The sequence below is a fragment of the Fomitiporia mediterranea genome, assembly GCF_000271605.1.
Source record: "Fomitiporia mediterranea MF3/22 unplaced genomic scaffold FOMMEscaffold_8, whole genome shotgun sequence".
Taxonomy (NCBI): domain Eukaryota; kingdom Fungi; phylum Basidiomycota; class Agaricomycetes; order Hymenochaetales; family Hymenochaetaceae; genus Fomitiporia; species Fomitiporia mediterranea.
Window position 1 is genome coordinate 2,729,305 of NW_006760393.1, and position 15,968 is coordinate 2,745,272.

The following is a 15,968-nucleotide window of genomic DNA, read 5'->3' on the forward strand; positions in this document are numbered from 1 at the left end:
CTTTCGGACAGGGGCAAAGGCGGCACACTTGAGGGGAAAGGAGGTACAGCACTAGGCCTGAAGAGGGAATGAAGATGAGCTGTGTATTGGGGAACCGACAAACTGGTTTTGCTGAGAGGTCTGAAGCACTGGATAGGTGAGACGGATATCATAATTCGGTAATGTTATTATTAGGCTTTTGCCTAAACTTATCTAAATGCTCTGCGAAGCTAATATCACTTGTCGTACTAGTCTGAAGAGACGTCTGATTCCAGGTTCTATGATGATACTGATGTCGAAGTTAGGAAGGTATTCCTCAAAGAAGATCCGCAGTATAAACTCAAGATCTATCTACCTTTCACTCAAAGTCACTACTTTCCGATAACGGTACAAAGAGTGAGGTTGGATGACTGATGTATGTTTTGCAATGACTAATGTTCCTTTATCACTGCCATTCGCAACACTAAGGCTTGTTCTTCCAGCTCCCACATGGAATCTATATGAATTCTTAGCCTATGATCTGCAAACTGTATTAGATGCCTCACTGATATCAACGAGCTCTTCTCCCGCTGAAGGGTGTTAATAGTATTTCATCCTTTTATGGAGCTGCACATGTTTATCAAGTGTTTCCGGGATCAAAGGAATAGCAATACTAAATTATTCATACTTATCCGTCTCACTCAGACCCCAACGACCCAAAGGACACCACAGGGAGGGAAAAGATGTTATCACGGATTAATTTCGGTTCAGATAGCTTCCTATGTAGTTGTTACAGGTCTGACTTGAGAATACCTTCTGAGGTGACCCAAAAGTACTTGCTCTGAACAAACAGTTGGTGCTAATTATACCCGCCGACGTTCGCTGTCCCAGGTACCGTGGATTACTGTACTGGACTTGTAGACACGTCAGACAAGTCAAACGTTAATATTGGACAAAGCATGGGCACAGACACACATACGTCATATGTCAGGACATATGAGCATCCCTCTCCGAAACGTCTATCTCTTCCAAAAACGCGGGACTGCTATTAAGAAGTTCGAACACCACATGTCCCGGGCCGGTCAGTCTTTGATTGACCTCCTATGTATGGATACTCCGCCGGCTGCAGTCTGACACGTACGTACGTGTCAATCAATTAGACTCTAGTTGCCAGGAGTTATGTGATATGTCCATGCGGGATAAGGTGGAATGTGGAGTTCCGTGCATCTGCGTTTGTAACTAGTGGCTTTTGTTTGGCGCCACAAGTGCCGTAAGTTATAGTCCCTGAAAGAAGCGGATTGAGCGAACTCAGACAGAAATTAGACGGACTGATGATCTGTACACACGAAATGTAATGTGATGAAAATGTAATGGATGCAGGTTGAAGGGTCCGACGTCATAGAGAAGAGAGCAGAGAGGAGGCAAAAGACGGAAAGACAAGATTCATAATGGAACCTGTAAATAGATTCGAGGGTTACTTGCTAGAGCCGTAAATATGATTACAGGTCTAGATCCATGTTCAATCCGACGGAACAAGTGCACCAAATGCGTGCAATAATGGAACAGCACACTCGATAATATACCTCTCATCCGTGGATGATGGTAATGGACAAGTCCAGGGTCTAGACCATCAGGCGAAAAGGGAGCAAATGCAAGGCCTTTAAATATCCTCGGAGGTCCGAGAACAAACTTTAAAAGCTCACCATGAACATAAAGAAACAGCATCTATCTGCTTGTAGCACATGCAAACTTTGAAAGCATCATAACAGAGGCTGTGTTAGACGCCCACAGTAATTGTACATCCGGATCCAATAGTATCTAGTCCTTATAAACGGCGCGGAATTAGAGGCCAAGAAAAGATATTCCAAGCTCAGGCACAGCAGCGAGAAGGGTTAAGGAAGCAAGGAAGAATCAAAAACACACCATATCCACATATCTGCATATACGCATGCATATGGATGGAGTTGTTATGGAGCGGGTCTTGGTCGTTCTCTCGGACGTTCGGTTTACACGGTGCTTTGATTGAGCGGCGGTAAATGGTGAACATAAAGGAAGGAAAAGAGTCAGTTTACAACACATGCAAACGCTGAAAGCATCATATCTGATGCCGTGTTTTAGACGCCCACCGTAAATCCGCGTCCAATCGCACACATAGCATTCCATATCCATGCCGCGGAACCAATCTCCAAAAACCATACCAAGTTCAGGCACAGCAGCGGGACGAAGTTCGGAAGGAAGTATCAAAAGCGCATAAACCGCACATTTACGCATGGACACGTATGAAAAAATGTTATGGAGCAGTCTTAATGGATTCGATCGGTCATTCGGTTTAAACACTTCTGCTTCGGTCGAACAGCAGCAAATTGGTCGCAATCATTCGGCGCAGCGGGGACCTAACTACGTATAACTGCGGTCTTCTTTACCCACCAATGCGCCAATACGTATGTAAGGCCCTATCACGTTCGCATACTCCGGGTCTCCAACTTTCGGAACTCGGCTCAGAAATTATTGAGAGGGCAAGCTTTCGGTAGCGATGCCCTACACCCTATTAGAAGAGTAGAAAAGCAGATTCAGACGAAGAAAAGAGACCGTTGAACGGTGAAGAAGCTCCGAGGAGTGAAAACATTTTCAAACGTAGCGACCACAGCTCCAAGGCTGTGCAAGGCGTAAGTCCGCACATACAATAATACTATTGATACCAACGCCACGCACGCTGCGCAGAACGCGAACTTGCCTGAGTCTTGGCCTATCTTCTGGAGAAGCTTCAAGGGCTCTTCTTGGGTTGGTGAATGTTGAATGTACGTGCGGAGAGATAGAGGAACAAAAGAATAGAGAAACTGATCCTCCATAGACGAAATGCCACGCTTCACCGCACGCCGATACCTTTAAGTCTCTTTCTTCCCTACAAGATGAATGTATATGTGGAGAGATAGAGCAACAGAGCAACGGATTCTCCATACACGAAATGCCACGCTTCGCCGCATGCCGATATAAACCTTCGAGTCTCTTTCCCCAGTTACCCAGTCTGAACTAAAGGTGATCCCCCGTCCGATGATCCGCCAAGATGAGTTATAGTTACTTGTCCCACCAACCGATGTCTGCATCCATACAATGATACATCTTCTTCTCCTATTGAAATGACACCACAAGCATGACACATACCTAAGTTGTAAAAAGTTGTAAGTGTGTCGGACCCCGGATCAGAGTGACTGGATAGAATGACTGAGGCATCAAATCTCGCGCAGTCGAAATGACAAGTGTGAAAGAAGGAAAAGAACAAGAAGAAATGAGTTGCAATAGCTTCTTTCTTGTCCGTACTACATTTGAATTTGTACTGTCGTCTATGGATGAAGACACTCTCGCTCTCACAGCACAACAATTGATTCCTGACCCCGGTACCGGTCGTTGTTGTACACACTCTTCCCGGGCTAGTCACCGGCCCGGAATAAAAATCGAAGAAAAACAAAATGTCAGTATCAATGCTTCTTCAAGGAAATAAAATATTGGATACAGAACAGAACAAACATATATAGAAAGAAGAATAAAGAAAGAAGACGAAGACAAAAAAGACACACATACCTCCCAACCAGGCACATCTTTCATAATTTCCTTCTCGCGTGCCAATGCCGCTTGACTTCGGCGGTAAGCGTCCCGGTCGCCCTCCGCGAGGAGTAACGGTACTAGGTGAAGCCTTGACCATGTCTTCTCGCGCTGTAATTCTCTGATATGCAGAAGTTGTACGGATTCGGAAGGAAGCCTGTCAGTAAGTGCGAAACAGATGCAGAAGAATGCAAGAAGGAAGATAGAGTTGAGAACGGGAAAGAAAGTAAGAGTGGAATTTTTTTTTAAAAGTTGAAATTCGGGAAGCCGCGACGAGTAGCTTCAGGCGTTGCGGACACGAAAGCAACCGTGCGGGTAAGCCCGGTAAAAGATGACAATTTGAACTCATGATCTCTCCTATTTTTGTTTCGTCGCAACCCTTCTCTTCGTCCATCCAAACTTTCGTTTTGCGTCCCTTGTCCCTGATACCTTGGCTCGTGACCCATCATGCCGAGAACATTATCTAAATTCGAAAGTTCAGAAAGATAGGGATACCAAAGCCACAGTAAGCTAAGTGTCAACAAACAAGATTCAGAAATTCGACATACCCATTAGTTCAAATTACTGTCAAATAAGTTTTGGTTATTTGTCCTAGCGCATCGCGACTGGTATCGACTCCACGCGTCACGAGGGTCATCAGCATGCGTCAGCAAGATTGAAGCTATGAAGCCCATCCGAGATCCGCAAGTAGACTCTGTAGCTGAGAATCCCGTTCGGAGTACGCCAGACTAAGCGCCCAGTATCGCGTGTTCACGATGGTGTCTCGTGGCTGCGCAAACTTCTTATCATGCCGGTCCTATTGTCCGAATACCTGGTCTTGTCCTATTACGAGATGTCGTTGATTCGCCCGCGCCACTTCGTGCGGACGGTTTCGCTGTCGTCCGTGGTGCATCGGAGGTTTGTCTAACGCGAACAGGATGATGAAAGGAACAGACCAGGGATCTGAGTTCCGAGCATCGCGAGTCGGCCAGCGCGGCAGACGAGAGTTTCCGGGTCAAATCGCGACCTCCCGAACAAGAGAAAAGGAAAGAGGGGCAGTGGGTAATAGGACGGGGCGAAATGCCGAAATGAAGATAAGACAAGGAGACTCAAAAGCGGAAGGAAAGAGAGGCGAAATAATATTAGAGAGTAATGGAAAGCGATATACTGACCGCTTCTCGAGGTTTCCTTGGCCAAGACGATAGAAGCCAAAGGCACATATGCCAAAAACGCCAATAACAATGGCTGCGCTGGAGGGGCCGCGGAAAGGGAGGTTGCGTTTGTACTTGATGCTCTCGAACCCACCTGGAGGGGGCATATCCCTGTAAAGACGAACAATGGCGAATGAGATGAAAAGAAGAATAGCGCGCGTGCAAGCTGTCAAATAAGAGATGAACTAGACGTACTGCCTGTAAGGAAGCGACACTGAAGAAGACGACACTATCAGTGCATTGCGGATGAGCAGAAGAAGAGCAACTAAACGCACTGGTTGGATTATTGTCGCCGCCAATGGACTCTAGAAAGGAGAAGAGTAGATGTAGTTGGTGTGCGTGTGTTGTGACGAGCGTGAGAGACTGCCCGATATGGAGACGATCGGCGCGAGTTGCCAGATGGAAGTGATGGAAACAGCAAAGTGAGGCAGCGAGAAAAACGAAGAAGTGAACGCGCCTAGCCCAGCCTATCAGTTCATTCTTAGGGCAAGGATTGGCTAATCCCGGCCATTCCACAACTCACGCCTAATCACCATGAGATCTCCTCCTCTCTCTCATCTCCCACCATCGTCCGTTTGACCTCACCGCCGCCTTCGCCCAATTCGGACTAAATCACATTCACGGCAACATCCAAATACAGAAGCTTATTGGTTGGGAAATTACACTGGGCCATCAAAACAGTACAAAAGGAATAAATTTATTTTCAAACAAGAGGGAAAAGACCGCCATGTCGCGCCAGCCATCCCCTGGTCCCGTCATCCCGGGCCAACAACCAAGCTACTATCGCGACGCACACGGCCTTCCGATCGAGAAGGGCCACCTTAAAATTACTTACCGCGCTGGTGAACAAGCTGATCAGTCGCAGCGGGGTGCACCAGCGCCGGGCACAGTCGCCACGTCATCATCTTCATCCGGCCGCACAAAGAGCAGGGCATACCAGAGTGGCATCGCTGCTGGTGCAGAGGACGTTAAGTATGCAGCCAAGTACAGAGACCTCAAGGCAAAAGTAAAAGATATTGAATCAGTACGTCATCACTAACATGGGTTTGTGGTATCTTAAGTAATGGCTAATCTGCCCTGTATAGGACAACGATAGACTCTTGTTCAAAGTCTTGCAAGCAAAGCGAAACATCCAGCGCGCGAAGCTCGAACGAGCGTAAGTGGCTTGCTGCTTGCCCTTCCTCCCGACCCGGTTGATTTACCTTTCCGTATCCAATCATGTTACATCATACAGAATCCTCTATGAACGCCTCGGTGCTCTTCCCGCATCGCCGCCCCCAGGAAATGCACCCTTGCCGCCTCAGCATGTAGCTCAGCAAGCTCCTCCAGGCACGCATGTACCGCGACACGCAGATGCCCCCGCGTACAGGGAGGCCGGACGCCGACAGCGCACTTCGGGTTCGTCAGTCCCTCACCATCATCACTCGCAGCACCACCAGCAACCTATCCAGCCTGCGCCACCACCGCATGTTTCTCCACCGGAGCATCATATGCAGGCGCACCATCCACACCATCCATCTCACGACATGGCGCATCCAGGACAGCTTCCAATTACACATGCACAGCAAGTTTGCACAATTCAAACTGCCGAGGGACCGTTAGTTGTCGTAGCCGGTCCGGATGGTCGTCCAGTTACCACAGCGGACGGACTCGTCATTCCTGCTCAGGACATTCACGCTCCGCCACCTCCGTCCGCACCTTCGCACAGAAAACGCGGGGGTCGTGTGAGTAAGGAAGTGCGTGAGACGCGCGAAAAAGAAGCTCGCGAGATGCGCGAGAGAGAAGAGATGGAACGCAAGCGTGAACAGGCATTACGTGAAGGTACAAGTGGACAAGCGCCTGGCGGTCCGCCGCCGGAGCCGACGCGAAGCTCATCTAGCTCGCGTTCTCACTCCGCTCATATGCAAGGTGTTTCTCCACAACTTGCATCTCAAGTTCCAGTTGCCCCTGCGTCAAGTCGCGAGCAACGTGAAAGGCAACGTGACTGGGACGTTGAACGTGAGGTGCGTGACCGCGAGAGAGCACAGCGTCGCGAGGCTCGCGAAGATGCATCCGTTCACGGAGGACATCATCATCATCACAATCATCACCACGGACATCGCTACCAGGAACGCATAGGGGGCTCTCCACCTCCTTCGGGTGGGACCTCCGGACTAAGTCCAATTCGAACATCTCCACCACCACCACTACATCGCTCGCATTCACAGTCGTCTCATTATTCTGGCCACTCCCATGGACATGGACATGGACATGTGCACTCACATTCGCATTCTCACTCTCCACATTCACCGGGCGGAGGTCCGTACCCGCATACGCGGATTCATGGACATCAGCGTGTCGGGCCGGGGTCGTATGTTATACGAGACCGTGAACGAGCTGATGCAGCAGCGGCTGCTGCTGCTGCAGAACAAGCGAATGCAGCTACACCCGCTGCGCCGACCCCGGTGCCAGCAAACGAAGGGAGTGTTCCGGTGCCTGCTGCTGCATCTAACTCGCGTGTTCCAACGCCGCCGTATATACAACGCCCGGCTCGAACTGAGTCGTTCAACAACAACCATGCTTCACCTCCCACTACTGGTGAAGACGTTGCACCACCAAACTCCGGTGCTAAAACTGACGTGCGCCCCGCCGCTGAAGATGGTACTATCGCACGTAGCTCGTCTACTACTCCATCTTAGACAATGGGTATTATTGGAGGACATGTGCTTGTCTAAATGTCTTGGTTTTGATGTGTTGTTTTTGTTATTCTTTTTTGAAATACATGAATCAGTCTTACGCGAAGAGTCTCATGTCCGAATTTATCTTCCGAGTATCGAGTATCGTTTTGTGTATCTAGTGTATCTAGCTCGCTGTGTCGTTCCGTATCATCCGTCTTGTGCTATACATACGTATGTCTTATATGTCAATATCGTAATATAATCTCCTTTTTGCTTTATTTTGTGCTCCCTGTCTCTTATTTCAACTATAAACTATGTGAAATGTACGCCACGAGATTTTTGGAAAATGCTTCTGTGGCAGACAAATGTCACTTTCAACATTTTCCGGGGCGTTAATCGATAAAGTCTCTCATGCCCGATTTTCCGAGTATCATTTTTGTATCTAGTGTATCTACTCTCTGCGTTGCTCCGTATCATCTTGTGTTATACACATGTCTTACATGTTCATATACTAAGTAATATATCCTCCTTTTTTGCTTTATTTTATGCGCCAACGTCTCTTATTCAGACTATGAACTATGTGATTATGAAATAAAATGTACGCCACGAGAATCCGGAAAACGACAATGGCTCTGTGGCAGGCGAACGTCACCAAGTCGTTTTTCCCAGGTATTATTTACATGTATTTGGTTGTATGTCCAAAAATGCTGAACTTGACTAAATTAGGTAGGTGAGCTACTATATTTAGACTTCATCGCCTCTCTTGGACGTGTGTGCTCAGCGTTATTCTGAAAAGAGTCAACGTCAGCGTACATGTAGGCGAGCGGCGAGCGGAGAGGTGATCAGAATCAATCAATTATTAACTCGTAACTTGAGATCGTCTTATGTCTTGGGGAAAGGGGATTTGGGCATAGGATGCCGGCTCGTGGTGTATATCAGGCCAAGTGCATCTCAGCGAACGGATGCTGATCACCGATATCATGTCTAACAAGAGGATTTGTGATACCGGACAAGATTTACCGGTGGATTTGATTTGGGTATTGCGTGCTTGTTGTTGTCTATATTCAGATAGAGGGTGGGTAGACAGCTGTCATAGGCTGGGCATGGGTATCAGAGGATCAAGGACCAAGAGACGTGTGTGCGGCGAGTCTCCGCCGAGTGGAACGCTCGTGCTTTGATGTTGGAAAGCTGTAAAGTTACAATGAATGCGAAAGAAATTGCGGTAGATGTATGGATCAATTGGTTATTACATTAGCGTGAAAGAGATTTGAAAGGAAGCGAGTATTGTATATCTATTATGTACTTCCGGTGACGAAACCATTTCTCTTGTGAAGAGAAGATAAAAGATAAAAGATGAATGAGAAAGACAAATTCGTTCATAAAGGGGCTCTCGGGGGGAGTACGAGGGAAGGAAGAAGGGACAGATGATCTTCTCTCATCCTCCTTCACATCTACGCGAGAGAATGTGATAAGAAACAGACAACAGATGCATTGCCGTAATATCAATAGCATCCGGATATCTACCGGGCACCGTATCGCCGACAGCTAACGTGTAACTAAGTTGTGAAAAAATCTGTCCCAAAGCGTTTATTTATATCACGCCGAGGATGGCAGGGGAGAGATGTCATCAACGTTAGACTCGCGCTGTCAGGATAACATTGGTCCCGAAGGGGAACGAGGAGTCATTGTTACTGTTACATCGCTTGGCGTTCGGATATAGATGGCTGCTCGATGGACAGAACCTGCCAACCAAAGTCCGAACTAAGTGGCGCAGACGTGAATTACAGTGCGTATACACGTACAATACATACACACCATAGTTTGGGAAGGTCCAAAGGAGCCCCTTTGTCTGAGCTTTCGATTATGATCCCGTTTTACGTTTGCGCCGCGCACACACGAGTATGGGTAGAAATTACGAGATAGTCCATGTTATGCTATGCCAAAATACGCGATTCGGGTACTTTACTCGGGTAATGATGAAGGAGAAGGGAGGGGGAAATACTAAATCGGTGATAAAGGAGGGATCCGCGATAGACACGCCTCTCACTCTTTCTGAACACGAACTTCTCATCGACATAGGAGCTGTTCACTAATTGCGAATCATGCGTGAAGAACGACGAGAGTCCTCGGTGTATCGTATCGTGTGCATTGTAGTAGTGACATGATAGGAAGGAAAGAAGAATAGGATCCGCCGGAGACCTGTTTTTGTTCTCGCTTCCTGACAACTTCACAAAGTCACCGGAGGTATAACTTGCCGTTTCAGTAGCGGCCGTGCATGTCCATGCCGATACAGGTATGGAAATGAATATAAATGAGAACCATATTCCATGTTATACGCCGGTGTCCGAGGGTCTTCCACCACAATCAGGATTCAATCGTTTTTGGATAAGTCAATGTAGGTTTCCAATCCCAAGTAACGAGAATCATGGTGGCTCGGTGGGTAAGTAGGTCGACGCCGGGAACACGGATGAACTCAGTTGAGATCAATACAGTAGCCGAGGATCTTCAAACAGCATAATGTGAAATGTCGGCGGCGCACTCGCTCTTATCGATTCTGTAAGGCGAGTCATTGCAACTTTTTCGACAAGTGATTGGGCCTCTTTGATACTGCCGAATGAAACATGTCTAAGATCGCAACACGTAGTTCCCATGTTCGCAGTTGCCTGCGGCGCAGGCACATTAATTCCCCCTGTCTTAGTTGAATACGTGTTCTAATGAGACTCTCTGAAAGGACGTGAGCGTCAACGGGAAGAGCGGACACATATCACGCACCACTCTATTCCTTTCCATTTCCGCATGTGCGCTTTGGTGATCGCACTTTTGACACCTCGCCGAAGGAAAAATGTACAGCCATATTTCGCCGAGTCACTTATTTCCTTGATCACATCCTGTTAGACTAAACGCCGAGGACGAACGGTTGGCTTGTAAAGATCGCAGCGAAGCACTTGATATCAATTGCCCTGAACTTTGATTTCATTTAGTAAAGTTAAAATATCTCCGGATAGCAGTGTGGGGGGATGAGTCAGACTCAGTTAAATATCATTTGCTTAGGATAGATCATGAAATTAGCAAAGGGGGGGGACCAATTTCGAATCATGCGCTCATACCTTCAACGAGTACGCAGAAGCCCATTCAATATCGGCGAACTGAGTTCTTCAGATCGCATCTCTGTTATAACCTTAACCCATTGGACTGCGTTCCAGATAGCCCCTGTCGCTTTAACGAATAACGAAAACAGGCCAAGTACAAACGCGACGGCAGTTGCGTTGTAAGGTACCCGACGCCACAAAGACCCATATGAATTTAACTAAATGTGGACCATCTTTTTTGAGTTCGTGTAGGCGCGTAGGCTAAAGTGAGAGTAATACTTCCATTGTGTTATTGTTGAGTTGTGCTTGTTGAAATGTTTCAAGGAAAGCGTGTCTCCTCGGATGAACGCTCCTTCAAGGTTTGTCGAATTTGCCGGGCGGTCGAGCGGGGAGCCCAGAACGAAGGTGAGACGTCACGAGCAATCAAGGTACGATTAGCGCTTGAGCGAATTCTGCTGAAGTATTCAACCTGTGATCACACCTCAGTACCATCACTTTACAACAGGTTCACGGGCGTCTAAAGTAAGCGCCAAACCGTGTCGATGGGATCAAGGCCTTAGCAATAATAACGACTGAATGGCGGAGTGAATGCGTGATACTTTCCACTTCGTAAGCTGTGTTGCCGCCCTGAGTTAACAATCATAGAACAATGGTATCCTTTTTGTTTCCATTCAAAACGGAAGCAAGTGGCTGTCAGTGAACGATGACCCCGGTTTTTAGTGTCGTAAAACGTGCATGTGCTTAGGTGCCAGGTAACACGTTGTGTAGCTTAGTCGCCCTTATTGCGGTGGCGAACGGCACAAGGCGAGCCCTGTGTTTGTGATGCCATTCTTGTGCACCCTGAGACCCGGTATACAAACTCGTCCTTTCATCACCGCCCGGACAGGTGAGGCTGTGCATGACGGAACCTATGCCCCGAGGAAGCCGGTTAGGACCCTAGTCATTCTTTCGGAATCGCCAGCATAAGGTAGCATCTAGCTGCAATCTTGTCCACAGTGTGAGCGTAGAAGCGCATGCGTATCAATGGGTGTCCGATAGACAGGGAGGTGAAAGATGCGCTGGTATGTTCATGCTGATTATAGAAGCGCTCAGCTGCGGGGAAGTATCAAGAGGTTCCCCAAGTCTTGGCCCCTGTCCTGCGATCCTGACAAGTCTGGATCGGTGGAAACGTCGTGGAGGCGTTCGATTGGGCTCTTTCCATACTCTCGGAGAATAAGATATTCAATTGATCTTTCAGCGCCTCGGCCGGTTACGTGAGAGTACAACTCAGTTAATTAAAGCGGAGATGGCGAAGGACTCGCGGAAGCTCATGTTCCGTACATTACTTCGTGAGGGTCTTCGAGTGGGGTCGAGTCAAATATGTCTTGAAAAAGCTTCCATCGCAGGAACAGATGTATGTAGGGCATGATGACAAGATTGGGGCTAGCCGCGGCGGAGCTTTGGACCAGACCTAGTATACCAAAGGAGAAATTTCCGAGTGCAATCGTGAGTGCATTGAATGGTTTGAAAGAGTAGTGACGGCATGATATCTGTAGCTCGCGGTGGCGAGAAAATCGATAAAAGATGTCGCATCGATGATACAATTGACTTCTGTATAATACACTCCGTCGTAATTTTAGTCAGAACCTAGGATAACGCCGGCGAAAAGTGCATCAGCCTGTTTTCCGTCAGGATGTGCCGAAGGAGATGAGGAGTTTTCTTCCACAATCTGCCAATTGACCGGAAGCGAGGTCATACCCGAAGGCAGTTATGTGCCACTCAAGCAGCTCCAACAGGCCGGACGTTGTATTCCCTCTTCAATGACTCAAACTCTTCATCCTTGGATTTGTATTGAGCCAAAAGATTCGAAACGACTTGCTTGATCTAGGGTAACCGGGTGTTAGCCAAGTGACTGTGGGCTAATAGTGCTTTACGAAGCATCATACCCCCTCTTTGTTAGTTTCTAATGCTGGAACAACATCCGCGACGGTCCGTTCGACAAGGACTCCTCCGACCATTCGGAAACATGTTCGTTGAGGGTCGGTCTGAAGAACCTCGTTCAAAGTAGACAATACCAAGCTGGCGTACACGAACGGTGATTGATCGGGTATAGTGGAGAGTTTCACTATGAAGGCCGCTCACTCGTGTTCCTCTGCCTCCGACTCTAGTTCACCGATCTTTTTGGCGAGAGCTTGTAGTTCATTTTGTAGCCGACTGAGAGTCTGCTGCAGCTCTGCGTAAAATATTCACCGAGATTATTAGCGAGTACCATGTATTATTACTCGACAGTACCTTGTGTATTCAAAGGCTTTGAAGTAGCTTGACTGGCACTTTGCACAGTCGCCATCGTTTGAGCAGACGAGGTCGTCGCTCAGTCGCTGTTGTTTCCGATAGTTTCGATTTCGACGCGATGTGATTGGCTGTATTACATAATAATACATCGTCCCAACTTTGAAGCGCTGCTCTACAACGTCAGTGCTGCAGACCGTTAACGTTAACAATCCGTTGTCCTCCGACCACCATGTCGCTCGTTCGCCGGCTTGCTCTCCAGCAGAGCAGAGCCTTTGTCTCCTCGCGTGCATCGCGCACACAGGGTTCGGCTATCGCTCGTCAGGTCCTTACACGCTCGCTGGCAACGACGCCATCTCGAATGTACGCACAGCATGCTTCCGGTCATAATCATGCCCATCCACCTGCTGCTACAACCTCAAATGCCGACGTCAATCCATACAAGGGCCAGCAGAGTGCACTCGACAAGGCCGTGCACTTATTTTTCTTCACCGAGATTCTACGCGGTACGCTGTGTTTCTGAGTTATTTTTTGTAGTAACGACGCACAGGCTGATTGTACTGCAAGGAATGTGGATTGTCATGGAGCAATTTTTCCGCCCGCCGTACACTATAATGTATCCTTTTGAGAAGGGCCCACTTTCACCTCGTTTCCGTGGAGAACATGCGCTGAGGCGGTACCCGTCTGGTGAAGAGCGCTGTATAGGTCAGTTCAACGTTCTATCTCACATTTCCCGTTCTGATTACGTCGGTTAGCGTGCAAGCTCTGCGAAGCAATTTGCCCTGCGCAGGCTATTACCATTGAGAGCGAGGCGAGACAGGATGGATCGAGGAGAACGACGAAATATGGTAAGTAAAGCCGGTTTATCCTCGTTGCCTGGAGCTCACTTAATTGCTCTCCAAGATATTGATATGACAAAATGCATTTACTGTGGATTCTGCCAGGAGGCATGCCCTGTTGATGCTATTGTCGAAAGTAAGCACTTTACGCTAACTCTCCAATGTATATGATGTAACTTGGGTGTGCTATAGCACAACACCATGAATATAGCACAGAGACTCGCGAGGAACTTCTTTACAACAAGGAAAAGCTACTTGCGAATGGCGACCGTGCAGAGGCAGAAATCGCCGCAAACTTGCACGGTGTGTATCTCAGTGATTCATTATGAACAAGGCATTAATAATGCCCACTTTACAGCCGACCATGTTTACCGGTAGACATAACTTCAAAAGGCTCTTCGCCTCCAAGCAATCGAGTAATATGTACATGCTCAATACATTATTTGATCCTTCATCCTGAACCTTGGAAGTATCTTATGGAATTGGCATGAACTTTTACTACCTGTTCTTCTCCATTGGCAAGAGTTGAGATTGAGCAACACTAGACATTGCAATTACCAACATTCACTGAAGTTTGTGGTTAAGCAACACATTAGCCAGGCACACGGATATATAATATTCTCTTGCTTTCCAGTAAAGCTAGTGTTCCGTGTTTGAGAATACTGGTGTATCTAAACTCTAGAGACAAGGAAAACTAGGGAAAGAGCGAAACAGTATCACCTCTACAATGTACAATTAATCAACAATGATTCCACAAGCCAGGTATCTATGTAGAATTTAGAAGTCCTTCCATTCGTCCCAGTCTTCTTCCTTCTTGCTAGTGCCCTTTGACGCTGCTGTAGATGGGGCGGCCGTCGCCGAAGACCCTCCCGCAACCGTAGCAGTATTCGTCTTGGGCTGGTCATTCGAGAACTCGTCAAAGAAGTGGTCCTCGCTATCATCATACCGATCCCAATCGTTCCCGTCATGAGACGTCGCAAGTGCACCATAACCTTCATGTCCAGGTCCAGCTACTCGGTCTCTCACATTATCATACAACCCACCGACTTTATCTGCAACATCCACACCAAATTGCTGCTTACTCCACTGGTTTGCCGTAGAACCTACAACAGTGACGCGTTTTCCAGCTTCGTCGACGTACCCCTTTATACTTGCTTGGAAGTTGGGATCTCGGACGCGTTCGAGGCCTGGTTGGATGACGCTTTCTTGTACGGTGCGTGTGGCTCCTACGAGTGCGGAAGAGAAGAGTGACCAGCCTTTACTGAGTGCGGCAGTGGGGTTCTCTTGGAAGTCTGATAAAGACGGCGCTGCTGCACTGGAGAGCCCGTATGAAGGGTGTTGCGAAGTGCTGGATGGAGCAGGCGAGTTTCCGAATCCTTGATAACGTCCACCTTGTGAAGGTGGCAGGTCTGCTGGACGAGACGCATTAACGGAACCGAGACTGGAGAAATAAGCTTCGTTCGCAGCTTTCTGACTGTCTGGACTCGGAGACCCAGCAGTTGCAGGCGGCGAGTTGGTAAACGAAGCTGGAGAAGCAGAGTTCTGGCGTAACGAGGAGCCTGTTGCATTCCGAGCTGAAGCTCGTGATTTGCGAAGTCCTTGAGCAGAAGAGGGGCGGCCAGGAGAGTCTGAACCGCTTTGTGGTGAAGCAAAGTCTGGCGGAGGGAGGGAAGGCGACCAGTGCTTTCCCGCTAATTCACAATCAAGCTACAGAAGGTTTATTAGAAGGATGGATGTACATATCGATACACGTTACACTTGCCTTGTCCTTGTACTGTATAGCTGCCCAACATGTATACTTTTCTGGGATGTCCATCCCTTCTTTATATCCACCCGCTTCTACGGGCCTGTATGATTTCATGAATTCATGGAATAGCGAGTTACCGCCGAGCTAAAAAGAGTAATAGTAAGTTCAGATGATACATATCTTAAAATTCAGAAATTCTTACCTTCATCCGTCGAATCTGCTCTTCTTGCCATGTATCCATCGAAACGGAACGAACGAAACTGCCCAATCATTTGCTTAAACCATTCTTTTCCATCAATACCAATGACAAACCTTATGTGCACCCCCAGGCCTCTATGTCTCCCAGCGCACTGCAGGCAGATGAAAACAGCAAAACTACACGTTCGAATCAGGTCCTCCAAACCAAGTCCAAGTAAATCATAGTGACACACCTGAGTGAGGCCCATTGAGGATTGGGGTTTGAGCAATCAACACAAAGTTTGTTTCCTAGCTCTTCTCGTTTGATGAGATCCTGCAGCTCTTTCTTCGCTAGGGCTTGGTCCATTTTCCCGGATATATAGCTCAAGATTGGCTCTGGAAGACGAAGCAGGTAGAGCGTTAACCAACTCGAAGGAAGGAAA

General features: G+C 47.8%; 8 protein-coding genes across 8 annotated transcripts; 2 read left to right on the plus strand and 6 right to left on the minus strand.

Annotated features, from left to right (window-relative positions):
* Positions 1-1,349: 1,349 nt before the first annotated feature.
* Positions 1,350-3,056, minus strand: FOMMEDRAFT_21948 (uncharacterized protein). The gene is made up of 6 exons (XM_007268804.1): positions 2,919-3,056; positions 2,693-2,860; positions 2,085-2,613; positions 1,882-1,974; positions 1,662-1,782; positions 1,350-1,580 (listed from the first exon to the last, which is right to left on the minus strand). Exons 3-5 carry the CDS (start codon positions 2,227-2,229, stop codon positions 1,736-1,738), a joined length of 285 nt encoding a protein of 94 aa, XP_007268866.1. The 5' UTR covers positions 2,230-2,613; positions 2,693-2,860; positions 2,919-3,056; the 3' UTR covers positions 1,350-1,580; positions 1,662-1,735.
* Positions 3,057-3,134: 78 nt separating this feature from the next.
* Positions 3,135-5,043, minus strand: FOMMEDRAFT_21950 (GRIM-19). Its single transcript, XM_007268805.1, has 5 exons — positions 5,024-5,043; positions 4,944-4,962; positions 4,710-4,859; positions 3,538-3,679; positions 3,135-3,386 (listed from the first exon to the last, which is right to left on the minus strand). Coding segments are annotated over exons 1-5 (375 nt in total). The 5' UTR covers positions 5,025-5,043; the 3' UTR covers positions 3,135-3,323.
* Positions 5,044-5,475: 432 nt separating this feature from the next.
* Positions 5,476-6,073, plus strand: FOMMEDRAFT_90276 (uncharacterized protein; the record flags this gene model as incomplete). The annotated part of the gene is made up of 3 exons (XM_007268806.1): positions 5,476-5,772; positions 5,834-5,904; positions 5,983-6,073. Coding segments are annotated over 3 exons (459 nt in total), but the record flags the coding sequence as incomplete, so codon positions are not given.
* A 3,240-nt stretch (positions 6,074-9,313) lies between these two features.
* On the minus strand, positions 9,314-10,423 carry FOMMEDRAFT_21951 (uncharacterized protein). The gene is made up of 2 exons (XM_007268807.1): positions 10,178-10,423; positions 9,314-10,129 (listed from the first exon to the last, which is right to left on the minus strand). The coding sequence occupies exon 2, from the start codon at positions 10,054-10,056 to the stop codon at positions 9,889-9,891; it is 168 nt and encodes a 55-aa protein (XP_007268869.1). The 5' UTR covers positions 10,057-10,129; positions 10,178-10,423; the 3' UTR covers positions 9,314-9,888.
* Positions 10,424-10,570: 147 nt separating this feature from the next.
* Positions 10,571-11,554, minus strand: FOMMEDRAFT_21952 (uncharacterized protein). The gene has a single exon (XM_007268808.1). The coding sequence runs from the start codon at positions 11,392-11,394 to the stop codon at positions 11,236-11,238; it is 159 nt and encodes a 52-aa protein (XP_007268870.1). The 5' UTR covers positions 11,395-11,554; the 3' UTR covers positions 10,571-11,235.
* Positions 11,555-11,830: 276 nt separating this feature from the next.
* Positions 11,831-12,841, minus strand: FOMMEDRAFT_21954 (Prefoldin beta-like protein). Its single transcript, XM_007268809.1, has 4 exons — positions 12,766-12,841; positions 12,616-12,706; positions 12,420-12,552; positions 11,831-12,357 (listed from the first exon to the last, which is right to left on the minus strand). The coding sequence occupies exons 1-4, from the start codon at positions 12,818-12,820 to the stop codon at positions 12,253-12,255; spliced, it is 384 nt and encodes a 127-aa protein (XP_007268871.1). The 5' UTR covers positions 12,821-12,841; the 3' UTR covers positions 11,831-12,252.
* Positions 12,842-12,960: 119 nt separating this feature from the next.
* Positions 12,961-14,034, plus strand: FOMMEDRAFT_126646 (NADH-quinone oxidoreductase). The gene is made up of 6 exons (XM_007268810.1): positions 12,961-13,268; positions 13,330-13,467; positions 13,518-13,610; positions 13,666-13,737; positions 13,794-13,904; positions 13,960-14,034. Exons 1-6 carry the CDS (start codon positions 12,995-12,997, stop codon positions 13,977-13,979), a joined length of 708 nt encoding a protein of 235 aa, XP_007268872.1. The 5' UTR covers positions 12,961-12,994; the 3' UTR covers positions 13,980-14,034.
* A 222-nt stretch (positions 14,035-14,256) lies between these two features.
* FOMMEDRAFT_126649 (ArfGap-domain-containing protein) lies at positions 14,257-15,938 on the minus strand. The gene is made up of 5 exons (XM_007268811.1): positions 15,780-15,938; positions 15,661-15,723; positions 15,551-15,608; positions 15,358-15,492; positions 14,257-15,308 (listed from the first exon to the last, which is right to left on the minus strand). Exons 1-5 carry the CDS (start codon positions 15,890-15,892, stop codon positions 14,379-14,381), a joined length of 1,299 nt encoding a protein of 432 aa, XP_007268873.1. The 5' UTR covers positions 15,893-15,938; the 3' UTR covers positions 14,257-14,378.
* Between the last annotated feature and the right edge of the window lie 30 nt (positions 15,939-15,968).